General features: G+C 39.3%; 2 protein-coding genes and 1 long non-coding RNA gene across 6 annotated transcripts; 2 read left to right on the top strand and 1 right to left on the bottom strand.

Moving 5' to 3' along the window:
• The first annotated feature begins 282 nt into the window (after positions 1–282).
• LOC124637639 (chromodomain-helicase-DNA-binding protein 1) lies at positions 283–12,407 on the top strand. 4 transcript variants are annotated; one of them, XM_047174287.1, is made up of 24 exons: positions 283–692; positions 1,596–1,684; positions 1,766–2,113; positions 2,187–2,363; positions 4,065–4,246; positions 4,384–4,713; positions 4,816–5,066; positions 5,590–5,703; positions 5,792–5,956; positions 6,040–6,320; positions 6,400–6,757; positions 6,840–7,214; positions 7,324–7,575; positions 7,728–7,895; positions 7,978–8,098; positions 8,297–8,472; positions 8,610–8,781; positions 9,020–9,182; positions 9,283–9,655; positions 9,737–9,952; positions 10,047–10,355; positions 10,460–10,674; positions 10,888–11,226; positions 11,454–12,407. In XM_047174287.1, exons 1-24 carry the CDS (start codon positions 684–686, stop codon positions 11,659–11,661), a joined length of 5,391 nt encoding a protein of 1,796 aa, XP_047030243.1. In that variant the 5' UTR covers positions 283–683; the 3' UTR covers positions 11,662–12,407. The 4 variants fall into 4 exon arrangements, with proteins under 4 accessions (XP_047030243.1, XP_047030394.1, XP_047030316.1 ...); XM_047174438.1 differs by having other exon boundaries at positions 10,957–11,226; XM_047174360.1 differs by having other exon boundaries at positions 1,599–1,684.
• Positions 2,752–3,984, bottom strand: LOC124637872. Its single transcript, XR_006985302.1, has 2 exons — positions 3,891–3,984; positions 2,752–3,517 (listed from the first exon to the last, which is right to left on the bottom strand). It is a non-coding gene; the product is annotated as an uncharacterized LOC124637872 (long non-coding RNA).
• A 1,860-nt stretch (positions 12,408–14,267) lies between the features above and the next one.
• Positions 14,268–26,156, top strand: LOC124634291 (agrin-like). The gene is made up of 17 exons (XM_047169797.1): positions 14,268–14,383; positions 14,584–14,731; positions 15,260–15,496; positions 15,733–15,948; positions 16,297–16,509; positions 19,002–19,214; positions 19,480–19,580; positions 19,657–19,771; positions 20,578–20,814; positions 21,337–21,496; positions 21,722–21,893; positions 22,428–22,569; positions 23,723–23,983; positions 24,099–24,245; positions 24,322–24,585; positions 24,916–25,483; positions 25,563–26,156. The coding sequence occupies exons 2-17, from the start codon at positions 14,608–14,610 to the stop codon at positions 25,720–25,722; spliced, it is 3,330 nt and encodes a 1,109-aa protein (XP_047025753.1). The 5' UTR covers positions 14,268–14,383; positions 14,584–14,607; the 3' UTR covers positions 25,723–26,156.
• Positions 26,157–27,669: the final 1,513 nt, after the last annotated feature.

Raw genomic sequence — 27,669 nt, forward strand, 5'->3', positions numbered from 1 at the left:
AATCTAAACGGCGCTCCCTAGGGGCGATCAATTAATTAGCACACATTTTAGCGAAAAATTTTATTGCAATTTGTTTATTGTATAGCTATATAAATAATGTACAATCAGAAAACTCTTGTTTTGCTGATATATATTTTTATAAAAAATCACAGAAATAAATTAATTAAAACGCACAATTGATGCAAGTTGCTGTAATGAAATGTTCCACTATTACAAATTCCAAGCACCTAATCATTGTGATCACTAGACATCCCTACGTAATTATTTCGTCAGGCAGCTGGCAGATGGCAATATGGCTGTAGCTTTCGAGTTTCGCTGGCAGTGCGCGGTGCTCGCATCATTTCCAGTACAGAAGTAGTATTTCTGACGGCTCTAAAGTTTCGTTTTTAATTTTTTTAGTGGTTATTGTCTCTGTTTACCTTAAATTAACTAAAGTTTTGTGGCAAAATTACTGTTCTTTAATTTCCGTCGTCACCAGAATTTATTCGACGACAAAATGGCGTCGCTTGACAAGATTTTACTGCAAAATATTTTTTCGCATTTTATTCGCTTATCATAAAAATATGCTGAAAAATTTATTATCGTGTGTTTTCTTAACATTTTTCTTAATGAATTATACAGTTTTTCTCTGCTTCAGTCGTTAATTATATAAGAAACCGTGTATTCCTTGAAATAACTCCAAAATGCACTTGGTAAGTGATTTTAAAGCCTTTTCTTTCATTGTTTTTGTGTATTTGTTTATTTTGTTATATTTTAAAGGCTTAAAATATTCATGGAACGTTCTAGAAGACTTGGGTGTGGCCCCGAAACAGGGTGAAATTTTAAGACGTAATTGTGGATTTGAGGGTTTTTGTGATTGTTTACAATACATTTTGCTGTTTTTATGTATGAAAACATTCTTGTCCCACGCAAGAAAGTGTTTGCGATGATTCTTTGTTACGTAATCTTTCGATACCACGCAGTGAAAATGATTTTCAAAAGAGACCCATTTTTGCAATTTAGCTTTGAAAATAGGTCTTAGTGAGCTCTGTTACTCAAGACACAATCATTTGAGGTTATGTTGGTCTTTTTCATTAAATTTCCCTATGATCCCAGTGGTAAAACTGGCGTAAATTGTAATATTCTTCAAGCATCCTCAATTTATTTAATTTTAATGAAATATTTTGAGTTTTTGATGTTTTCTGCCTTTGAGCTCATACTTTGAGGTTAGTCATTATTTCTTCAGGAGTTTTCATTAACCAATAGGTGCCAAATCAAGCAGAACCAGTGTTACTTCAGATAGACCCAAGATTTAAAACATTTAATTAATATTGGCTCTATAAAAAAAACTTAATTTCTAGGGCCGTTAACCTTTTGAAAGCTAGCGTTACATTCTACACTGCACTAAACAAGCCACTAAAAGTCATTTTAAATTATAAAATGATAATTTGATGCTTATTGTGACATGCAATTCTTAATAATGCACAAAAATATTATTGTTCTTTTCATTTTATATATTTTTTTAAACAATGATCGAAATTTACAGCATAAAATTTAAGAATAGGCTAACATTTTGTGTAGTTGTTTTCATCATTAATGATTCGAATTTGTTCCAGAAGGGATTCATGAATGAATCTGGAAGTGATTCGAATAGCGATAAAGGTGAGAAGAGTGATTCCAGCGGCTCAGGTTCAGGTAGTGAAAGGTAGGTATTTCCTCATATCGTAGTAATAGTGGCTTTCTTATTATGTATGTAAATGTAATGTTATAATTATTGTATTAACAGTGAAAGTGGATCTAGTTCATCAGGGTCTGGGTCTGAAAGGTCTGGATCTGAGAAATCTTTTAACAGATCTCATCACAGTGATGACACAAAATCATCACCAAAGCACAGTCATGCAAACTCATCAAAATCTGATCATCATACAGACAAGAATTCTTCAGATGATGATTCTCCTACTAAATCTAGATCACGAAATAGCAAATTAAAGTCAGACTTATGGGAAGACAATCCTGACATTTATGGAATTAGGAGATCAGCCAGATCAAGAAAGGAACCAGATAGACTTAAATTAGCAGATAGTGATTCAAGTGAAAGAGGCAGGACTCACAGTAGAAAAAGTAGAAAAAAAAGGTAGTAATAAATACAAATACATGCCAATGTCATAATATGTTATTGTGTTTTTAACAAAAATGAAATATTTTAGTGATTCATGGAATTCAGACTCTTCTGATAGTGATAGTGACTTAAAAGGTTCACCACCCCCACCCTCCAAACGACCAGGCCAAAGAAGTGTACCTCTCAGGAAAAGGAAACCAACTCGAAGAAGATTTACCAGCGATGAGGATGAGAGTTCAGAAGGCACTGATGATGAAACCAAAAGGTTTGTATCTTTATACAATTTATTCTCAAAAATAGCTATCTCTAGCAGTAGTAATGTTATATTTTCATTAACATGATCATTAATACAGATTGATAATCGGTGTTCATGTTATTAATTATTCCCTGGTTTTAGTTGTTTTTAATTATATTTTGATAAAAACTAGTGGCATCAATTTATATGCATTTTTTTTATATTTATTTATAATGTCATTGTCAAAGTACTATATGTAGTTCTTATATTTTTAGATAATTTAAATGCTATTTCTGAAACTTTCATTTTAATTTTTACTATTGTAGGAAATGAAAATAAGCAAAGTTATCTTACTCAGGGTTAAAAAAATAAGATAAATTAAGATAGGTAATGATTTTTAGCCTTTTTTTTACTTTTTACTGTATTTTTATTCATTGTGCGTTTCTATTTTCGAAGATTGTTAGCTAAAGTGTCTATAGATAGTAATCTAATTATTTGGGCCGAAATTAATCATAAGCAGAATATGCCTTATTGTTGTTGTTATGTTTAGTTAGACTTCTTCATTCGGTTGAATACTTCTTCGTTCAGCCGAATACTTCTTCGTCCGGCCGAATACTTCTTCGTTCGGCCGAATACGTCTTCGTTCGATAGAATACTTCTTCGTTCGGATGAATACTTCTTCGTTCGGATGAATACTTCTTCGTTCGGCCGAATACGTCTTCGTTCGATCGAATACTTCTTCGTTCGGATGAATACTTTTTCGTTCGGCCGAATACGTCTTCGTTCGGATGAATACTTCTTCGTTCTGCCGAATACTTCTTCGTTCTGCCAAATACTTCTTCGTTCTGCCGAATACTTCTTCGTTCTGCCGAATACTCCTTCGTTCGGCCGAATACATCTTGTTTCGGCCGAATAATTCGTTTTTTTCGGTCGAATAATGGTGGTTTGAAATTCTTTATTATTTATTTGTTCCGCCGCATATTTATTTTTGTGGCGAACAACTCCTGCTTCCTGCCAAATATCTCATCATTCGGCTGAATACTTCTTCCTTCAGTTGATTGCTTCGTTCCGCCGAATACTTCTTCTTTCAATCGAATACTTCTTCGTTCGGCCGTATACTTCTTCGTTCGACTGAATACTTCTTCGAGCGGCTGCATACTTCTTCGTTCAGTCGAATAAGTCTCCTAATCGATGGAATATTATTTTTGGTTAAATAATAATAAATAAAATCATTTTAGTGGATGGAAATTCTTTTGATCTATTAGGTATTCATTATTATTTGAATTTTAAAAGTCTTGTTATAAATCACATTATGAAAATAATCATTTCAGCAAGTTAATAAGTTCACTGGATTTGTGTTATAATAGTCAACCTGCGCCGAAACGCATATTAAATGCAACTGTCGTATATAAATTGTCCAAACTCCAACAAAAAAATAAAACGGCATTTTGCTAAGTGCTCAGCGCTCTTTGAACTCTAAAACTGGTTAAAATATGGCAATTCGTATTTTGTAAAATAACACTGAAAGTGGCCTTAAAAGTTTTTTGCTCTGCTCACCAAATGTATCATGACTTTGAACAACACAAAATGGCGGCGCATTTAGCGACTATCACCGCGCGTACTTGACCGATATGCCTACGTTTGTCGGTGACGTCAGAGGGCGCTTGTTTCCGTCAATACTAAGAGATGTCGCTGATATAGGCAATGCATTTGTGGTTTGTTGTTTTGTAGGACAGCAACGCGACGTACGGGCGCCGCAGTTAGTTACAAAGAAGCGAGTGATGAACAAACCGACTCCTCTGATCTTTTGGAAGTGGAAGGCGTGGATGGTGAAGCTGAGGCGGAACCTGAACCGGAAGACCATAGTGAGACTATTGAAAGGGTCTTAGGCGTCCGCCGAGGGAAAAAAGGAGGTATAGTTTGAATTCTATGGTTTTTTACTTTATTTTTTATAGAAAGTATTAATATTGAATTTAGTGTTCTGTTATTTTTGCATTTTGGTGCAAATACACTATTAAATTTTAGCTAATGTCTTCTTATCATTATGCAGTCACTGGGAATGTGACTACACTTTACTACATAGAGGAACACGGAGATCCTAATGCCGATTGTAACCCTGATGATGCTGACTCAACTGAACCTCAGTACCTGATCAAATGGAAAGGCTGGTCACACATTCACAATACATGGGAGTCCGAAAGGTCACTCAATGAACAAAAGGTTAAAGGTCTTAAGAAATTAGAAAATTATATAAAGAAAGAAGCTGAATTATCATGGTGGAGGCAGCAGGCGGGTCCTGAGGATATAGATTATTTTGAATGTCAAAATGAGTTGCAGCAAGAATTGGTGAAGACTTACAATAATGTAGAGAGGATAATAGGTAATTATTAATTTTGTATAATTGTTGTTTCATTGATTGTAAATATTACCTATGTATGTTTTGTAATCATACTTATGTAAACTAAACTTTTTGCTTTAATAGCGGAACAAACGCGGGAACTAGAAGGCGGCGGTACAGCACACGAGTACTTTTGCAAATGGGAGTCACTTCCATATGCAGATGCCACTTGGGAAGATGCGATTTTAATAGAAAAGAGATGGCCACAAGAAGTAGAACATTTCAAATATAGAGAAGCCGCCAAAACGACGCCATCTCGGCATTGTCCTGTTTTGAGGAGAAGGCCTAAGTTCCACCATGTCAAGGAACAGCCTGAATACATGGGAAAAGATGCGGTATGCTACTTTTTATTAAATACGTATTTCTTAAATTATTTTTTTTTAGTCAAAATTTCTTCTGATATTTATTTTCATTTACAATTATTATTTTTATAACATTTTTAATTTCAGGTTAATTTCAATATCATACGTCAAATTTTCACTGCTTAGGTTATTTGCTCTGTTTAAAACAACGCCATCTACCGGTATACCGTTGAGATTACTTAAACTCAGAAGTTTTTACTAACTCTGTCAGATGTCGCTTGTTTAAAACTTGAGCTGTGACCTAGAACGAGTAATCACGCAGCAATCGTTATCAATGAGCGCGTTTTATGATTTTAGAATCTTAAATACGCATAATGTTATTATATTTATTTTTCAAAAGTTGACATAGACAAATAGTACTTCAGTTTTATGATTGAATTGAGCTCTGGCTACTTGATGGTTTAAATTACATTAAATTCTTCCCTGAATATGCATTTGACTAATATGGCTATACAATACCATGGTAATAAAATAAATTGTATTTCCTTCTTTACAGAGTTTTGTGTTGAGAGACTATCAAATGGATGGATTAAACTGGTTAATACATTCCTGGTGTAAAGACAACTCTGTTATTCTTGCCGACGAAATGGGTTTAGGTAAAACTATACAGGTATGTTGAGTAGATTTTAAAATTGAAATCTAGGTATTGAAAGAAATATTGTACACGTTAGTATAATTTTTATATAACAACTTTTCAGACCATTTGTTTTCTATACTACCTCTTCAAATCACAACAACTTTATGGACCATTCCTATGTGTTGTGCCTTTAAGTACAATGACGGCGTGGCAGCGAGAGTTTGAGCAGTGGGCGCCTGATATTAATGTTGTTACTTATATTGGTGATCTCAGTAGTAGAGAAATCGTAAGTAAACATGAACGTAGACACCTGTTGATACAATCAATTCTTTTTATATGTACTTAATTCCTATTTTTTCCATCTTACAGCTCAGACAATTTGAATGGAGTTTCGCTAGCTCAAAAAGACTGAAGTTCAATGCCATCTTAACTACATATGAGATTTTACTCAAAGATAGACAATTCCTAAGGTCCTTTAGTTGGGCGTGCTTATTAGTAGATGAGGCACACAGGTTAAAAAACGACGATTCTCTATTGTATAAAGCACTTAAGGAATTTGATACAAATCATAGGTTACTGGTTACGGGTACTCCTCTACAGAATTCCTTGAAGGAATTATGGGCCTTATTGCATTTTATCATGCCTTATAAGTAAGTATTGTGGTAATAAATGTTAAATAAACATTGAGTTTGTTTTGCAGGCGTTATTTAACAAGTGCATCTATTTCAGGTTTGAGTCTTGGGAAGAATTTGAGAAAGACCATGAAGATGCTGCCACTAAAGGCTACGAAAAGTTACACAAACAATTAGAACCATTTATTTTAAGAAGGCAGAAGAAGGATGTCGAAAAGTCATTGCCTGCGAAAGTAGAACAAATCTTAAGAGTAGAAATGACTTCGATTCAAAAGCAATACTATAAATGGATTCTCACCAAAAATTATAGTGCCCTTAGAAAAGGAGTGAAAGGGTCTATAAATACATTCATAAATATAGTAATTGAGTTAAAGAAATGCTGTAATCATGCCTTATTAACGAAGCCCGAAGATTTTGAATCTAGAGCATCACTCGCAACAACTGATGCTGTAGAGGTAACATATTCTCTCAAATGTACGCACTTATTCAGCATTTGCACAGCAATATGTATATTAACAATATTGTTTATTGTTTCAGAAATTATTGAGGGGTTCGGGAAAATTACTCCTATTAGATAAGCTGTTATGTAGGTTAAAAGAAACAGGTCATAGAGTGCTAATATTTTCACAAATGGTCAGAATGTTGGACATTTTGGCTGAATATTTACAAAGAAGGCATTTTCCTTTCCAACGTCTTGATGGCAGTATAAAAGGTGAAATTAGAAAACAAGCTTTAGATCACTTCAATGCTGAGGGTTCGACGGATTTCTGTTTCTTATTGTCAACACGCGCTGGAGGTCTTGGTATCAACTTGGCCACCGCCGACACCGTCATTATTTTCGATTCAGATTGGAATCCTCAAAACGATTTGCAAGCTCAAGCACGAGCGCATCGTATTGGACAAAAGAACCAGGTAATTATATCATTCTTTCAAGTGCCTCATTTATATTTCGTATTTATTTGCAATTCTATCTCATGTAATATGAACGCGTGATTAAACCCTTTCTCGTCTATTCTTTCAGGTCAACATTTATAGATTAGTTACTGCTAGGTCGGTAGAAGAAGATATTGTGGAAAGAGCTAAAAGAAAAATGGTGCTTGATCATCTCGTTATCCAGAGAATGGACACGACTGGCCGAACTGTTCTCAACAAGCGTGATGCGTCTGCGACAAGTGCCAATAACCCATTCAATAAAGAAGACTTAAATGCAATATTGAAATTTGGTGCTGAAGAGTTATTTAAGGATGATGATGAGAATGATGAGGATCCTGTCGTAAGTAAAAAATATTAATTGATTACTATCTGTTTTCTCGCGGATTCAGATTGAATGTTACAAAAAATGTTTCCTCTTTATTATATTTCAATAGATATTCAAGATCTTAAAGTTCTATGATAGTTCTTAACACATGTTGATTTTTAATACAGTGTGATATTGATGAAATCCTGCAACGAGCTGAGACCCGCGACGAAGGTCCTTCTATGGCGGGAGACGAGTTGCTGTCAGCTTTCAAAGTTGCTAGTTTCGCATTTGATGAAGACAAAGCTGTAATGGAAGTCAAGAAAGAAAACGCTGAAGAAGAAAGTAAAGATTGGGTATGTAGAAGTAAATTTTCGATGTAGTAATTTTGACTAGTCAGATTAATGGTTGTTCTGTAATAAAATATATTTTTTCTAGGATGATATTATTCCCGAAAATGTTCGCAAAACGATAGCTGAACAGGAGAAAAATAAAGAAATGGAGGATTTATACCTTCCTCCTAGGAGAAAGAATTTGCAAGCTAACAATGCTGATGGGAGTGAGTATAATTGTTACACCTGTCAAAATACACAAAATAAACATTGTGTTATGTAGTTCTACTTTCAAAATTCTTAAGAGACAAATGTAGCTTTCGGAATTGAGTAGATCTTTACACAACCAATTTTTCAATTCATTACAGTTTAGTCATTTGGTGTGGTGAGTACTGCATAATTTCTCTAATCAAACTTATTATTAGGTGAAGGTCGCAAACGGCGCGGTCGTGGGTCGGCGGAGGGTGGCGACGGCGCCGAGCTGGACGGAGACGCCGAGAGCGACGGCACGGATGGAGGCTCCGACGACGACCGCCCAAGGAAGCGAGGCCGACCACCTGCCTCGCATAGAGAGAAAATCAAAGGCTTTACTGATCAAGAGGTAATAGTAATAAAACTATAAAATGTTTACCATACAGTAACTGGGCGAATTTAAAAGCTCAAAGAATAGCCCAATAGCTACGGATAAGAAAAGGTCAGTCAATCATGGAATTTCTAAGCAGCATTTAATAATTTCAGATTCGAAGATTTGTCAAGAGTTTCAAAAAGTTTTCGGCACCCCTAAAGCATCTAGATAGTATAGCGTGCGATGCAGAATTACAAGAAAAACCTTTAGCAGAACTCAAAAAGTTGGGAGAAATTTTGCAAGAGAGATGTAAAGCGGTGCTAAATGATACATCAGAAGTAGCAAGTAAGTATATTCAGTCTTTTAAATGACCAAAGTTACTACTTAGTGCTACCTATTAGCAGGAATCATGAGTTTTTGATAAGGTGGACACTATCAAGTTTTTGAGGGAAACATTGTTCTGTCTTGCCATAGCATAGCTAATAATCGTGATCATAACTTTTAGTACATGTACCATGAACCATGCTTTAACCATGAAAGATGCATGCATGTAGTCATTAGTAATGAAATGATTTCCTTTCAGATGAACAAACTGAAGGCCGTAAGAATGCTAGGAAAACCTTCAAGCTTGGTGGTGTACCAGTCAATGCCAAGACGATGGCAGCGTGTCAGGACGAACTGGCGCCGCTCGACGTTTTCCTGCCCGACACGAAAGAAGAGAGGCTTAAGTGGCAATTGGACTTTAGGTATGTAACATTACCCTAGTCAACAAAATTAAGAACATTAGTAGGTTAATAACTGTTTTTGGCGGTTGGGTAAATTTTTCATGATTTTTTGTTTTTGCAGGACAAGGCCGGCAAACTTCGATGTTGAGTGGGGAGTAGCAGATGATTCTAAATTACTAGCAGGAATTTATCAATATGGTATGGGATCCTGGGAAGCTATTAAAATGGATTCATCCTTTGAAATTGGAGATAAAATACTCACCAATGAAGATAAGAAACCTCAAGCGAAGCATTTGCAATCGCGTGCAGAGTATTTACTGAAACTCATAAAGAAATTGCAAGATCAAAAGAATGGCAAGCAAAAACAAAGAAAACCTCGGACTAAGAGAGGACAGAAGGAGCCTGTTACCAAGGATATTGTAGAAGATGACGGTAGTTCTGGAGATGAGAATAAGAAATCAAATAAGACTGGTAAAAATGATAAATCTGATAAGGTTTGTAATTTTTACGTAATATGATTAAAATTATGTCAATAGGTTACAGTAAATTGCTAATTGCATTTATTTCTATTTCAGAATAAGTCGAAATTAGAAGATGTGTCCACCCACGACGAAACATCGAATGACCGGAAAGAGCGAGATAAAAAGCGAGCAAAGAGAGATGGCAATAGGAAATCTGACAAAATGAAGTCGCGCAACAAGAAGCCCGCGGGCCCCATGCATTTCACTGCCAACAATGAACCCAGGGCACTGGAGGTACTCGGCGACCTCGACCCTTCAGTCTTTGAAGAGGTATGTATAAACAGTAACAGTACAGTAACAGCCTATTATTAAACCTTTGATGATATGTTAAATGTATTAAATATTTATAAACCTTTTTTTGTAGTGTAAAGAAAAAATGAGGCCTGTGAAGAAAGCATTGAGAGCTCTAGATAATCCTGATCAAACATTATCTGAAGCTGATCAAGTAGCTAGGACGCGAGCCTGCCTCACGCAGATCGGGAACCAAATAGACATATGTGTAGACGCATATCCGGATCCCGAAAAGAAAGTTGAGTGGAGAAGTAATCTCTGGTACTTTGTTTCCAAGTTTACAAACTTTGATGCAAAGCAGCTTTATAGGTTATATAAATATGGACTGAAAAAAAATGAATCGTCTAGTAAGAAAGATGGAAAACATAAAGAGAATGTTAAGGTTAGTGTCTAATTTTCAATAGAACATGAACTTTGGTAAAATTCTCTAAATGAGAATTTTTGTATGTAATATTCTGCATCTTTAATCTTGTTTTGGTTTTTCAGAATAACAAGAATAATCACAATAGCAATCATGTGAAATCATATAAAAAAGATGGAAAAGCTGATAATGCTAATGACAAAAAGGAGAAGAGGCCTAAAACAGACCGAGATAAATTTGATAAGGCCAACGACAAGCATCCACAGACGTCGGGAATAAAGAGAAAGTTAGAAGAAGGCGAATGTGACCCAGAGCCGAGTGAAAATAAACGTCATGAAAGGTAAATTACGTCACTTTCATTTAGATTTAGTTTTGATTTCCATTTGGTGACTAACAATCTTCGAATGTCATTCCATTCGCTCGCCCGCTTCCTCATCTATCATTTCCATATTAATATTTTCTTTAATTTTATATTAATATTTCTTTCATTTCATGAAATCGCTAACCTCTCCTTCGTCGCTCACCGCCATTATCGCTTTGTCCATCCCTGCAGACATAAACACAAGCACAAGGATCGCAAGGATAGGGATAGGAGCCTGAAGCGGGACGATTTGATGTACAGAGAGCGGAGCAGGTCGGAGCGGGAGCGGGACCGAGACCGTGAGCGGGACCGAGACCGGGAGCGCGACCGCGAGCGTGACCGCGACCGCGACCGCGAGCGCTCCCGCACGCGCCGCGACAGCGGCGGCCTCGCGCCGCGCTCGCGCCCGCCCTACGCCATGCCGCACCCGCACCCCGACCATCCCGCGCACCCCGCCTGGACGCCGCCCGCCTACCCCGGCCCGCGCCAGTACCGCGCCGACCGCACGCCGCGCCCACACGACAAGAGGAGGTACTATTACTTTATTATTGTATTATGATTCCCATTATTTTAAGGATCTTGTGTTCAAGTAACCCGGGTGACCGGGTCCCACAGAAAGCTGTGGGTCACCAACCATAAGATTTATGTTAGACTTGTTGCTTCCTGTGAAATTTGAAGCCAGGAAAAGCTGAGAGAAGGCGAGGTTATAATGTTTAATGATTTAACTAAATATTGAAACGAGTGTTTATTATGTACAGCAGGTACAGCGGCTTCGGCGGCATGCCGGGCCCGTACGGCGCGTACTACGACAGCGCCAGCATGGCGGGCAGCATGGGCTTCCCGCCCGCGCGGCCCTACCCCGACGACTGGCGCGGCTACACGCAGCCCGAGTACGCGTACGACGAACGCGACTACGAACGGGAGGTGTACCGAAGGGACTACGACCGACGCGCACCTCCCACGTAATGCCGTAGTTACGCACTTCCGTCGCCTTGTAAATAAAATTGTATTTTATATTCTGTAAATAGATAGCATGTAGAGATCTCCTCAGAACGCTGGTTTAACCGTGAAGTGTAAACATAAGTGACAAAAAGTGCTGTGGTTTTTATCTATGTGATAAGCGAAAGCGCATCGATATGAAGAGACGTTATTAGTGACATTTTATAAGTAAGACTGTATAGTAAATTTATTTATTGCCGAATCTGTCGATTGATTGTTAATGTACAGAATTTAGAAAGAAAACCTAATTAATTAATTTTTATATTGTTCCAATTTAGTCGCGGTCTTAATGTTTTTTAATGTCTAATCGAATTTTCTATTTATTTGATGCCTCATATCATGATTTATGTATTTAACTTGACAGAAACAAGTGATATAAATAGGTCGTAGCAAATGTACAAAATTTAGCTATTGTTAGTAGGTTTGCATGTAATTTAAAATCATGTGCAATTTCATGAAATTGTGTATAGCTTAGCAGAAGGGGCACATAACTTTGTCATTGCATTTTAGCAGTGGACAGGAAGGAGTTTTAATTTGTAAATTCATTTCTCATTTTGCGTGCATTTCCGAGTCCCGTTATGGCTCGTACAATCCTATTTTTATACATTATGTAAAGTCTTATTCTCTGTTACATGCAATTGTGAATGTAATAAGAGTGAAAACGTCTTGAATGGTATATACCATGATAATAAATAAACATATTAAAGTTGAAAGTTGTTTTTTATTGGCTTGTGTTTAAACACCACCCAAAAAAGTACCTATTTTACTACCAAAAAAATTCTAAACGGTTACCAAAATGGATAAATGGTCACCAAATAACGTTTCCAAAAATATTATTAGATAAAACCATTTTTTCGTATTATTGACTACTAAAAAAATATATGGACGCCTTTAAAATACACTTTAGACCAAATATTATATATTGTCACTACTTAGATGTTCCCAATTATGTAATACCATGACTCCTAATTTGGTCATTTTTGTTAGACTAAAAAAGCTAATGATCGCTAGAATATTTCCCAAATACCAATTAATATACTGGGGTTCCCAAACGTACTTCGCTTATTTATTGTTATATGAATTTGTGTGTAACTCAGTACGTTTAAAATGTAAGCACGCAACATGCAGCAAGCATGGCTTCTGTCACGGCTCCGGCGCTGCAGGGCTCCGGCGGTCCCATGCGAGCTTATCGTTGCAGATGGTTTTCATGCTCACCACCGCAGCTTCGGCTTGCTGGCCGGCTCAGCCGGCCAGCCTCAGCCGCAGCGGCGAGCCTTAAAAGTACCTGCGCCTCAGCTCGCAGGCCGCCTCGCCCCTCTGCGCCTACGCGGTTTTGAATTGCACTCTAGGGGTAGGGCAGACAAGACTACGTGGAGTCGGTTTTGCAGCGATTCGTTTTCGTCACTAACTTTGATTTTTGGTTGTAATATTAATATTTTAGTTGGATAGAATTTGGTGACCATTAATCCATTTTGGGAACCAAAAATAATATTTGTGCGAGATTTGCGATTTTTCTGATGTTATTTTATTTTTTTTGGATCATAATAATATATACTTTAGTGCCCTTTTAATAAAGTCAATTTATTTTTTTTGGAGTTGTTTATTTTATTTGGTGCCTCAGCTTAGAGTCTTAAAAATATTTTTGGTGACCACCTAAATTATACCCTTTTTTATTTATAACTCCGCACTTGTTAATGTTCCACCACGTCAATGTTCGAGGGTGTGTAGAAAGATGTTTTGTAAGAACCGATAATAATAAAATGTGATCGTGAATTCTAGAAGTGTGAGGAGTTTTCATAATAAAGGATTTTCCGAGCGATTCGGCGATATCGAACAGTTTATAACTACTATCACAAAAAACCCAGCGACAGATTTTTGCTCTCCGAATATATCGCGCGTACGCTCGAAAAATCCGCTAGTGTGAAAGCCTTGTATGTAAAAATAGTATGTATCATCATTAGGTAAGTAAATACATAATTACGACTAAGGAATGGGCCTGATTTACGAAACCGCAGCACCACATATTGAGGTGTCCACACAACCTGCGGTATCGATCGCGGTTTTATATTGGATTAGAAGCCAAAAAAAATAATCTAAACGATGAACGATGATGATGAAGAGCTGATTCAATTGGGCCTTAGGCAAAGGTACGCACGGAAACTGAGTTTCCAAGCAGGTTTTCAGCAGTTTTCAGAATGAAAGTATTCGAGGTAAGTATCAACATTTTACTTAGGTATTTTGAAAACCTAGGTGCCTACTAGTACATTAGATATTAAAAGCACGTAGGTAACATAATATTCGTGAATGATAAAAAGAAGGTTTTTAATGCCTTTTGTGATGCATTAGAATCTCAAAAGTTGTGGCTCTTTTATGAGTAGGGTAGTTTAGTGGGTAGGTAGCTAGGTGATAACGAGCTTCGAGTTATTGACGAGGCACTTTTCACGTCTACTTTAATAACTCTATTTCCCGATGGTCATATCGCAGTGCGCATGAGCGAAACGGGTTCATTCAGACAAGTGCTTCAGTGCCTTCAGTACCCCTCCGTCGATTGAGGGAACATCGTGCCAAACATGACGCTTTGTGCGCAGAAACAAAATACCTAGCTTTTATTTTTAAACTTGTCGATAAATAAATGTGTCCTCTCAATTTCATGCCCCAATTGTAATCAGGAAACAGAAGCGAACATTTGGTAAGTTATATTTAGATCTGTTCCTGCGTTTTGTGCTTGAAGTTGTGCTTCAGTTAATTAAGTTTACTTGTAAATATAAGCAAAAACCTAATGTTTATTGATCGCTTTGTTATTGAATTTTGAATTCAGTTCTTTTCTTTATACAACGAACAACCGTGTAGGATATTAAATAAGGTATATTGTGTTGAATATATTTGTAGAAGTAAGTGCAATGCGAGTATACGATGTGTGATGGTGGAAGCAAGAGCGGCCAAGTGCGGCGAGCCAGTCGGACAATGGTGAGCGCGACGCTGCTGGCGCTCCTGGTGCTTGCGGCGGCTGCTGAAGCTTGTTATCTGTTTCCTAGTGGTAAGCTCACTAAGCTTTTGTTAGCAATTTTGTAGTTTGAAGTTTTATTTGTGAGTTGTCCAAGAAGCGCATCTACCCTTAGGTACCTGTTTGCATTTTTGCATTGTTTCAATTTTAATTATGCATTTTCAAAAGTATTACTTATCCATTATCAACCTGAAAAGCGGATCTATTGTAGCAGGCACTGTGGACCCCAACTCTAACTTATTTGTGACGTCAGGCTTATTTATTTTTTATGTGATCTTCCTTGGAGGAGTACCCCCCCCTAAAAATTACCTTATGTACACCTTATGTATTATTCTTAACTACTCCCCTTATACACGTACTCGCTTAGGAGAAAGAAATGTATCCCTTATGAAAGAGGTATTCCCTTATATTATCCTTTATGTGTTCCCCTTTTGTTGACCCTCATTTAACTGAATTTATGAATAAATATCAATTTTAAAGGTCCACAAAGCTCTCAACCATTTTAAGGACTGGATCCACCTGTAAAACGGTTGTTATAATTTTATTCGTTTTTACCATCAGACGTACCAGATCCGTGTCGTGGAGTGACTTGCAGGCCGGGAGCGCTGTGCCGGCCCACGCCCGATGGCCGCGCACACAACTGCGAGTGTCCCACGTCCTGCCCCAGCTACGGCGACCACGAGGGCTCGCGACCGCTCTGCGCAAGCGACGCTCGCGACTACCCCGGCGATTGTGAGATGCGAAGAGCAGCTTGCGAATCAAATACGAATATAACTTTCAAGTATTATGGTAAATGTGGTAAGTGTCCCATTTTGGCAATCAGTCTTACCTAGGGTAGTTGGGAAAAGGCTAGGCCGATGATGATGATACTACTTGGGCGACAAGTACTTACTTTTGGAATATTGAGCTGGTAAGAAAATATTAGGCTGGCTTGTGGTTTTGTCTACAAGCTTGTATCACGAACTTACGACGTTGAGATATTAAAATGTGGAAATAGGTAGGTATACTTGGTTCTCAAAAAGGTTCTTTTCCAGATCCTTGCTCTGGAGTAACCTGCCCAGATCCCGAAGTGTGTCAGTTGGACGATCGTCGTTCCCCATCCTGCCGCTGCGCTGAGCCGTGTCCCCTCGAGTTTTCTCCCGTCTGCGCCTCCGACGGCAAGACCTACTCCAACGAGTGTCAGATGCATCGGGAGTCCTGTAGAGCACGGAAGCAGTTGAAGATTATTTTTAAAGGACAGTGTAGTTCGGGTTAGTATCGATTCAGCGCATTACCTATCTGTGTATGATGTCCTGTGATGATATGAAATGTTTTCTAGGGTAAATTAGTACCTAATTGTTTTTTTTTTCTCGTTTATTTAAGGAATTTTTATACATAAAGTACATGTCAATTCCATCATAGCCTAACTTAAACTAAAATGCATATGTTTATTATTTATGGCTTACGACTTAAATAAGCTAATTGATTTATTGCTTAAAAAGACACTAAATTATAATTTTAGCAGAAAACTTTCGAGCGCAATTAAATGAGTCCGAAAAACCGCAAGTTTTCTTTAGAGATTATCTACTTATATGTTTTCTTAACTTTAACATCATCAGGAGTTAACCCTTGCGCTGAGGTGGAGTGCCGCCACGGTGCGGAGTGTCGAGTGGAGGGCGGCGGTGCCGTGTGTGCCTGTCCTCCTCCCTGCGAGCCGGTGCTACGTCCCGTTTGCGGCTCAGATTCCCGTACCCACGATAGCGAGTGCGAATTGAGACGAGCCGCCTGTTTGGTAGGAAGAGAGCTGAGGGTGTTGCACGCAGGAGCTTGTGGTATGTCTTAATTGCTTGTTAGTCTATGCGATCCCTTATTTCTGAAGGCGCTGTTACAACGCAGCTTTCTTTAAAATTTTTGGTGTGCCTATAGAGTTGTGGTAGGTACAGACACCTCTCTGGTCGTGTCGGATTGCCGTCTCATGTAGCTATGAAAGTGAAGGAATACAGAAGGCACTTATGTCTGCACAAATGCCCTGCGTAGCTAGTTGATTTCTACAGAGAAAACTGCCGAGGTAGTGGACAATGATAGTCCCCAGGCCGGCGAACAAATTTTTTTTTGATACATATACATTTAAGACTTTGTGAGTGCCTTCCTTACAATGAGTCCGACAAACTTTTCGAATGCGCAAATTTTGGTGCCGCTGCGTTTTTTAATGCTTGACTCCTGAAATTGTCGATATGACGTCACTATGGCTCTTCGTACATACACGTTTCATCTTTTGAGATTCGTTTAATAAAGTTAACTAGAGAATGGTGGTCAACTTGTCCGATAAAGATCGTGCTGCGTTTGGATTGTCCACCATCCTGAAAATGTCGATATGACGTCACTATGACTTTTCGTACATACCTGTTTCATTTTTTGAGATTCGTTTAATAAAGTTAACTAGAAAATGGTGGTCAACTTGTTCGATAAAGATCGTGCTGCGTTTGGAGTGTCCACCATCCTGAAAATGTCGGTATGACGTCACTATGGCTCTTCGTACATACACGTTTCATCTTTTGAGATTTGTTTAATAAAGTTAACTAGAAAATTGTGGTAAGCTTGTCCGACAAAGATCATGCTGCATATGGAGTGTCCACCGTCCGGAAAATATAGATATATTTTAAGATTTGGCATAAAGTACTGACAAATGGTGTGAAGATGTTAATAGTAAATGTTGCATTTAGAAAGTCGTTTCGAATGATATATGTATCATTACTACAGGAGGGATTTATTAACTTGAAAACACCTATCGATAAAATAATCTTATATAAGCTCTAGCTTCTGAAATACTAACAATTCGCCGAAGTTTTTTTAATATGAAATGTTGCATTTAAAAACGTCTTTTGAATTATGTATAACTCATTACTAGAGATGGGATTTATTTAATTGAAAACATCTATCAATAATTATAATTTTAAATAAGCTCTAGCTTCTAAACTACTAACAATTTGTCGGAAGTATGTTAACACAAAATGTTTCATTTGGAAAGGTTTTTCAAATAATATATAATTTGTTACTAAAGAAGTAATGGATTAGCTTGACAGAACCTACCGATAATATATTCTTACAAAAGCGCTAGCTTTTAAAGTACTAACAATTTGTCGGAGTTATGCTAATACAACCTTGCGCTTAAAAAGATCTTTTGATTGAAATATGGCTCATAACTTCAAGTGAGATGTTATTCCTTAACACAATGTAAAGTATCCATAATATGCCTTAGGTCAGTTATGTCTTCCAAAATACTAAGAATCGGTAAGTGGTATGTTAAGACGGAATATAGCGCTTAAAAAGATCTTTCGATTGAAATATGGTTCATACCTAGAGGTGGGACATTATTCCCTAACATAGTAAAACCTATCGATAATACGCCTTATTTGGTCTATATCTCCTAAATTACTAAGAATTGATAAGTGGTATGTTGAGACAAAATGTTGCACTTAAAAAGACCTTTTGATTGATATATAGTCCATTAATAGATGTGGGATATTATTCCTTAACATAATATAAACTATCAACAATACGTCTTAGTCAGGCTACTTTTTCTAAAATAGTAATTAAAATTGGTAAGTAGTATGCCAATTTAATATACTTAAATAATGCACGTGAATATTTAAGTCAGAAATTGACAAAAAGAATAAACTTCTTCCAATTGTAATATTTTTTTCTCATTTTCTTGTCGAACTGACTATTTGACTCACTACATTTGTCGGACAAGTCGATATTTGCAATAAGAATAGTATTATCTATCATTGTTGTATTTGTCCGACATGTATGTATGGGGAGACACAGTGACGTCATATCGACATGTTTCGGATGGTGGACACTCCAAACGCAGCATGATCTTTATCGGACAAGTTGACCACAATTTTCTAGGTAACTTTATTAAACAAACCTCAAAAAATGAAACGTGTATGTACGAAGAGTCGTAGTGACGTCATATCGACATTTTCAGGATGGTGGACACTCCAAACGCAGCACGATCTTTATCGGACAAGTTGACCACCATTCTCTAGTTAACTTTATTAAACGAATCTCAAAAAATGAAACGTGTATGTACGAAGAGCCATAGTGACGTCATATCGACAATTTCAGGAGTCAAGCATTAAAAAACGCAGCGGCACCAAAATTTGCGCATTCGAAAAGTTTGTCGGACTCATCGTAAGGAAGGCACTCACAAAGTCTTAAATGTATATGTATCAAAAAAAAAATTGTTCGCCGGCCTGGGGACTATGAGTCTGAATACCATTAATAAAACCATTAATATTCTCTTTATTTCTGAATCCAGGTTCCAACGGCGTATGCGCGGACCGCGTGTGTCCTCACGGCGGCGAGTGCGTGGCGACGGGCGGGCGCGGCGTGTGTCGTTGTCCTCGCTGCTCCAACGAGTTCGCGCCCGTGTGCGGCTCGGACGGCATCTCGTACGGGAATAGGTGCAAGCTACAGCTGGAGGCTTGTCGGCATCGCCGTGACGTGCAGGTCCTGTACGACGGACCTTGCAGTGAGTAACACTCTTGATACCTACATAGCGAAGACTTATGAATTTTATTTGCCCAAAATTCAAGAAAATGTGTTGTAACTTGCAAATCGCTAGGTAAATTATGGACAGAAGGGAGCGTTTTGGAGAGTTTATAATTTCAACTAAACACAGTTTAACTGCTAGTAAACTTCACATAATCCTGTATATCTGAGGAAAAGACTTTTTTTAGCACTATTTCGTAATACATAGTAGTAGGGATTTATTAATTGAAGGTTATGTATTACAGACGGTTGTGAGAACAAGAAGTGCGAATTCTACGCCGTTTGCGAGAGCGACGGTGTCTCTGAAGCCAGCTGCGTTTGCCCCAAGCATTGTGAAGAGGGAACTGTAAGTACCCGTTCTTCTGTTCTGTAATCATTATTGTTTGAATGATAATTCTAATCTTCCAACTACAATGTTGCAGGAAACAGAAGAAGTCTGTGGTACAGATAATAAAACGTACAGCAGCGTGTGCGCCCTGCGTGACACGGCTTGTAAGGAGAAGAGGCGACTTCATATCAAGCATATGGGGTCGTGCGGTGAGTGTTCCTCGGATCCATATTCAATTATGAAATCGTGTAAAATAAATTGTTTTGAGACATTTGTCGTCGTCATATAATATAGCACATAATAAGTACATCGAAACATATTCCATAGATTTTGACAGTCATGACTGACTGACATGACTTTACAGTTACAGTTACAGCCTTTTTATCGTCCCAATGCTGGGCACAGGCCTCCTCCCACACGGAGAAGGATTGAGCTTTAATCACCACGCTTGCTCAATGCGGGTTGGTGATTTCAGACTATATAGTCCAGGTTTCCTCAAGATGTTTTCCTTCACCTTTTTATCAGCTACTGGTGTCTAAGATATACTTAGACAGTACATACAAACTTAGAAAAGTTGCATTGGTACTTGCCTGACCTTTTTTTTTATTTTATTTTTTTCCGACGTCAAAAATCATCAAATGACCCCTCCCGCTGTGGGTTAGCAGCGGTGAGGGAGTGTCAGACTCTTACTGACTAAAAACCGTCGTGTTCCGTCATAGGCCTTTTATGTACCAGGGCCGCGGTATCTCTTTCGAACAACCCGCAGCCCTACTTGCTTGACCTGGATTCGAACCCGCGCCCTCATACTCGAGAGGTTGGTTCTTTGCCCACTAGGCCACCACGACTTTTTTGACATTGCAGCCATATAAATGATGACTTTGCCGCCATATAAACCTGTCCTGTTTATGAACTGGACACGAAACCGTGGGTTTGCTACTGCTACCGTTGTGCTTGTCTTTGTAATAGCAAAGCCTATTTGAATATTTTAATCTAATAAGCAATTTTCGACTTACAGAATCGTGTGCGGATATCGCGTGTCCGGCGGGCACGTGGTGTGCACGCGGCGCGTGCGGCTGCCAGGCGGCCTGCGCCGAGGCGCCGCGCGAGCCCGTCTGTGCAGACAACCGACGCACATACCCTCACCATTGTGCACTACGACGTAGTGCTTGTGAAGCTAAGGCACGCGGGGAACCGCCGCCTAGAGTCGCGTATTACGGAGAGTGCACTGAGACGGATGAGAATAATACTGCAGGTTCGTTGCTGTCATTTCTGGGGAAGAGGATATAAGGTTTGACAGGTGCTCAGTTAGGAGGGCTTTTCTATGTGGGGAGATCATCACTGCGGTTGCAGTGCGAAGGAATGTTGGACTCATCATTGTGCACTAAGACGAAGTGCTTGTGAAGCTAAGGCACGAGGGGAAGCGCCGCCTAGAGTAGCTTACTACGGAGAATGCACTGAGACGGATGAGAATAATACTGTAGGTTCGTTGCTGTCATTTCGTCAACCCCAGATAAATCAGGGAACATGGCAGAAAGACGAGTAGCTATAATTTCTGGAGATGTTTGTAGGATGCTTTGTTAAAGGTTTCTGAAGAGGCTTATGATAATATTCAAGAGGCAATAGGCGTGAATAGAGAAACGTCTTACTTTTTATTAACGCTCGATAATCTTGATGTATTGATGCCACGTGCTCATGTATTGCCTAAGAAAACCTGTGTGTGTCATCATGGCAATAACTTAAATTATTCAATAGGTGATAAAAAACATAATTTCAGATGGCAACAGATCAGCGAAATATACTGACATAAGCAATGAGATTCGCGCTGGCGATGAAAATGAGAACTCAAGCGAAGCCGTGACGGGCACGGCTGTGTGTGCTCGCGTGCAGTGTGCGTACGAAGCTACGTGCGCTGTTGATTCCAACGGACAACCCAGGTTCCTAGCATATATTTTTTTATGGAATGTAAAGAGTTTTAGATACAATTTGTCTATTTAGAGTGCTATGTCATAATCGTGCTCAAAATTCCTTCAATCGCAAGTGTTATGAGCCTATAGAGACAAATAATTTTTCAAGCTTATCAAGAAAAAGTCCTTAATTCATCTTAAGCTGTTATACCAAACTGTACAATAGTGTCTTAAAGCTAAGGCTGCTATCCCCAGGTGTGCCTGCCTGTTCGATTGCGCGGCGGCGGCTGCAGCAGCCACATCATCAGCGCCGGTTTGCGCGTCAGACTTGAGGCTGTACCCAACGTTATGCCACATGAAGCTCGAGGCCTGCCGGAGACAGGAGGACTTGCGACTCAGACCTCTTGCTCTTTGCCGAGGGTTAGAGGTAATTATAATATTTTAATAAGAGGTATTTAAATAATTTACAATTTTTTGTAAGCATTGTCATTGTAATGCTGAAAGAAAGAGCGACCCGTAAGTTCAATCACCATGATAAGTTTGATACAGTTAAAATGAGATATCGAATAGAATTATCGGCCAACAGTTACCACGTATTAATCCAAAACCTGAAAGGTGGGGGACTGGATGCCATGGATTCCCAGACCCCCCTCCACTCAGGCGAGGTCGGAGTGCCGCTGGGCCTTTTTAGTCGGTATACCGGGAACGTCTTTACCGGGGAGTCCCACATACCCTTCTCCCGTCCCCCGACGGGAAGGGGATGCGTAATAGCATTTTTAGCCCAGCGACAACAAAAAAAAAATAATAATTCTATAGTTCAGGGAAAATCATATACCTACCGAGGTTTTTTTTTCATGTAAATACTGAAAGTTGAGCATTCTGCTAGTCACACCAAACAGTAGAAAAAACTAGACCACCTTTTACTTCGTCTTACATTACCATCCATTTTGTACGATCACAGTTCCGTCCATGTGGCGACGACGAGCCACTAACGGACGCTGAAGGGAGGCCTATCGACTGCGGGGGTGGCCCGCGCAGGAAGGACTGTCCTGTTGGCAGCTACTGTCATCACACTGCCAAGGCTGCACGCTGCTGTAGAAAAGGTTTGATTTTAACTCACTTTATTAACTAATAGCAGTTATCCATCTGCATATATCAAGAGAACATTAATAATAGGGGTATGTTGTACACATATTTCAAACGCGTGTAGACGAGTGGTGGTGTCTCTGGGATAGGGGAAAAATATAAATATTTATTTAAAAAAGAACCTGCCTTCAACAAGAAAATAATTACAGGTACCTAAATCTATAAGTATTGTATGACGTAATTCCATTAGTATTAGGTATCTACCTATTTCATGGAAGGTTTTAGTTAACGCAAATACAGCGTCAAGTATACATAACATAAGAGTTCAAGTAGACATACAGAATTAAATTAATGCAGATTTATCATAATTAAATCAAAGACCGTTTGTTTGAGCTCGAAAGGTTCGGTTAATCTAATGCATTGGAGTTCACATACCGATCAGAAAGTACGCAAAGTAAACATGGGCCCGTACTATACCTTGTTTGCATAATTTATTTCGAAAGTTGCATTGCTCACAAGACAAATACTAGTTATTTACATATTTGTATGATCTATTTATGGTAGGCGAAGTGAAAGACATTACCGATCATTACTGAGCCGGATGTTTAGAAATCACACTTGGTTTTATAATGAAGTTGCCTTGTGATTTCATTAGCAGAGCCGACGGTTATCGTGTCGGATTGTCATTCAGAATAGAAGTGTAATATTGTGTCCATAAAGTTTTATCATAATCAGTGGCAGATCTGCATTTGTGAGCGCTGTGGGCATGCCCACTATCCTAATTTATTTGTGGAGTCACATTTCCTTCTTTCACGGTCTATTGAGATTTTGGACTGACAGGTAATTTTTTTTATATTTTTATTTTTATTTATTTAAGTCAGGCATCTAAAGCCCATAGAAAATACTATACCTACATAAATATTATAACATTAGAATCATATACTAATAATGATCCGCCAAATCGTTAAGGATGACTTCGTTTATATAAACTCCTAACTTTATGTACTATCCGATCTCAGCCATATCCGATGCTATTGAGCCTTTTTAGGGTTGGATCCAACCTTGATCAAAAAGTGAAATACTTCAATTGAAATGGATTACATGTTTTCTAGCTGTTATCTTTTAATTTCATTTCTATTTAAACGCTAAATAAACAACAAAACAACGCAGATAAAGCAGTAGTCGAGAAGAAAGGCTGCCAGGAGTCATGGCACGGGTGCTGCGCCGACGGCGTGACTCCGGCGCGAGGGCCGGGCGGCGCCGGGTGTCCGGCCGTATGCGGCTGTCACCGGCTCGGCTCAGTTAACGAGCAGTGTGATGAAGAAGGCCAGTGTGCATGCCGGCCCGGCGTCGGCGGCCTCAAGTGCGACCGCTGTGAGCCCGGGTACTGGGGACTGCCAAGGATCGGCACTGGGCATACGGGATGCATACGTAAGTTGATAGTATGGCTAAATTAATCAACTTAAACATTATTGTTTTGCCCCTTTCCCCTCCTCCAATGACTTTCTATGTGTAGTTATATTGACTTCTTTTGTTTGTCTTCTAGCTTGTGGGTGTTCGGCATTCGGCTCAGTACGGGAGGATTGTGAGCAGATGACAGGCCGTTGTGTGTGTAAGCCAGGCATACAAGGGCAAAAGTGCACTGTTTGCTCCAATCATGAACATACTCTGGGCCCTAATGGATGTTTCGACCGTAAGTAGTGACTAAGATATTTAAAATTCTGGTTAGCTTAAAAGATTCGATGTTTAAATCTACTATTCTCTGACAGCGGAATCAACACAATTGCCAGCTACCAATTGCGACCACATGACTTGCTACTTCGGTGCGCACTGCACAGTCCGCAGCGGGCTCGCGACTTGCGAGTGCGGGACATCTGAGTGTCCACCAGCCGACGGGCCATCCGTGTGTGGCAGCGACGGCCGAACCTACCTGTCAGCCTGTCATCTGCGCACGCACTCCTGCCGGACACAGACCGACGTCGTAGTTCAGGCCTTTGGACCCTGCAGCGAGGAAACACCACACGTGCGCCGAGGTAGTCGCTCCAGTAGATCCAACCGCTCTTCCCTCACACGACAGAACTCCGACCCACACAGCCACACGCCTGACAGAACTTCGCTCAAAGACTTCGAGCACATCAAACAAAGCTCCAACTCACTGCAGTTCACTGACGCTTCCGTAGACACGAGTGATAGTGGCAAACCTGACAGTCCCGAACCCGAGTTGACATGTATCGACATACTCCCACCTATTGGATATCGCTAGAGTTGTAAGCTAGATGTATTGTAGAGTTGATTATCGTCTTAGAATATATGATTTTAATCATTTAATTCAGATTTAATATCCTTCAACTGATAATTCGCAGAAAAAGTCTACACTCAATCTAGTAGTGTCGTAGAGAGTAACGCCGAAGGGAATTGTGGTAAATCTAGCAAAGATAAAGAGAAAGGTCAAACTTTAATTGACGATGTTGAAGAATTTGATTCTAATGAAGTAGAAGATTATTCAATGTACGAAGAGGTTATAGAGGAGAATAACCATGATATGTACGAAGTGCCTCTGTTCGATGGTCTAGCGAGAATGACGGCTCGCGCGAGGTTCCCCGCTAAACGCTTCGATATATGGGCCGAGGTGTCTGCTGTTTGCGGTAAGGGCGCATTAGTGAGTGCTTCCGGTACGAGGGACCATTTGTGGCTTGGATTTGTGGAGGATAGAGCTGTATTACGGTGGGACGCCGGTAGTGGGCCGTATGAGTTGCATACTGGGAAGGTTAAAATAGATGGGAAATCCAAGGTATCTGCAAGGAGATATAAAAAGGATGCAGTGTTGAAGCTTGGGTCGTCAGTGGCGAGAGGTTCGTCTCAGGGACGAATGAGTTCCTTAGATGTCGATCCATTTATCTACATCGGTCATCCTCCGGATAACGTTACAAAGTTAGCATTTTATTCATTTGTATTTTAAGGATTCTATTTGAAGGGAAAGACAATGATTTTATTTGACGACTTGGTGCAGATTGTCAGGTGCGTCAGGTATCCCCGGCTTCGTGGGTTGCATCCACCGGCTGCGCGTGAGTGGCCGAGACTTGATCCCTCCGGCACGAGGGCTCACTATCACATCGTCTGGGTTGCGATCCTGCACCCCGCACAATTTGGCCCGGCTTGTGTGCCCTTAACGATTAATCATATTAATTTGATGATTTGTGATTAATCACATTATTATTTGTGCCATTAAATGTTGTTATAACTTTTGCTCATTGTCAATACTTGATGATGTTATTGTTTTTGTTGAAATAATTTATATAATTGTAATTCACTCTAAGTTCTTGATCACAAGAACACTGTTACTAGTAGTTTAAATAAATAATCAATAACAGTTAAATTTAACAGATTTTAATGTAGATATTGCAGTAATTATACTTATAATTCTTGGAACTATTGTACTGAAACTACTATCTAATACTATGGCTATACCTTGCAATGTGATATTCGTGGAACTGTGACTTCATACGGTTTCTAATACTGTAACATATTGTTATCTTTAACATATCTAATTCTATGCATTTTATAATAAATTATCTCCTTTTATATAATACAGTTATTTGAAATATTTATGTTTTTCATTGCTTATGCATACGACAGGCTCGGAAAGAGTATCAGCTTACCGATACAAGACATCTGCCTATCGGTGTAGACCACCCCTAGTTACTGAACTAAGTCGACACATTTTAACTCGTTTGCATTAAGACTTCCCGTTTTATTCCATATCGATTATCGAGGATGCCACATGTGGAGAAGAAAACATGTATGTTTTGAACCTGAGCATTTGATTTAGATACTAATATAATGAACAGCTGGCTGTTACGTAGCTTGATGGGACAGTCTTCTGTCAAGACAACAACAGATCTTGCCCTGTATTGTTATTATTTATATTTCTCTGAGGGATCGCATCAGAAATGAGGTAATCCGTCAGAGAACCAAGGTCATCGACATAGCCCACCGAATCAGCAAGCTAAAGTGGCAGTGAGCTGGTCATAATAGCCGAAGAACCGATAACCGTTGGGGTAAACGAGTTCTAGAGTGGAGACCACGCCTCGGCAAACGCAGTGTAGGACGTCGTCAGGCACGGTGGAGTGATGACTTGCGCAAGACGGCTGGCAGGAGCTGGATGCGAGAAGCCGAAAATCGATCTCAGTGGCGTGCACTTGGAGAGGCCTATGTCTAGCAGTGGACTGCGATAGGCTGATGATGATGTTATTATTTATATGCAGTTCTGAATCGTGTGTCACTTGGTTATTTATCCAGCTTAACCGCATTATATTCAAATCGGTCAATTCATACAATGAAAGCTCTAGACTTTTCGGCTTTGATGTCAAAGACCGCCGATAGAATCTAAAACGTTGTACATAAAACAAAATGCCCATTAATTCAGTCAATAACACGGCAATCAAAGGACGGAACCACACTATAATTCGAGTTATAATACTTTGCCCTCGGTTTTATAGCCTGCCTATTATTTCCTTATCAGCGTTTCACCCCCACTTGCCTTTCATAATCTCTGTTATCGGTGTCTGCTCCATAAAAGTCGAGATTTCCAAATTTAAAACCATTATGTACGAATAAGTGAAACTCGTAAACTAATTTTATAAGATTTTTTAACGACAGCATAGTTTTTAATAGGTGTTTCATTCAAAATCAAAATCATCATCCTCCGAGCCTTTTCCCAAACTATGTTGGGGTCGGCTTCCAGTCTAACCGGATTCAGCTGAGTACCAGTGCTTTACAAGAAGCGACTGCCTATCTGACCTCCTCAACCCAGTTACCCGGGCAACCCGATACCCCTTGATTAGACTGGTGTCAGACTTACTGGCTTCTGACTACCCGTAACGACTGCCAAGGATGTTCAATGACAGCCGGGACCTACAGTTTAACGTGCCATCCGAAACACAGTCATTGGTGTCTAAGGTACATTTAGAAAGTACATACAAACTTAGAAAAGTTGCATTGGTACTTGCCTGACCTGGAATCGAACCCGCGCCCTCTTACTCGAGAGGTTAGTTCTTTGCCCACTAGGCCACCACGACTTCAAAATCAAAATCAAAATCAAAATCTTTTTATTTCAC

This window comes from Helicoverpa zea, chromosome 1 (genome assembly GCF_022581195.2).
Source record: "Helicoverpa zea isolate HzStark_Cry1AcR chromosome 1, ilHelZeax1.1, whole genome shotgun sequence".
In the NCBI taxonomy this organism is placed as follows: Eukaryota; Metazoa; Arthropoda; class Insecta; order Lepidoptera; family Noctuidae; genus Helicoverpa; species Helicoverpa zea.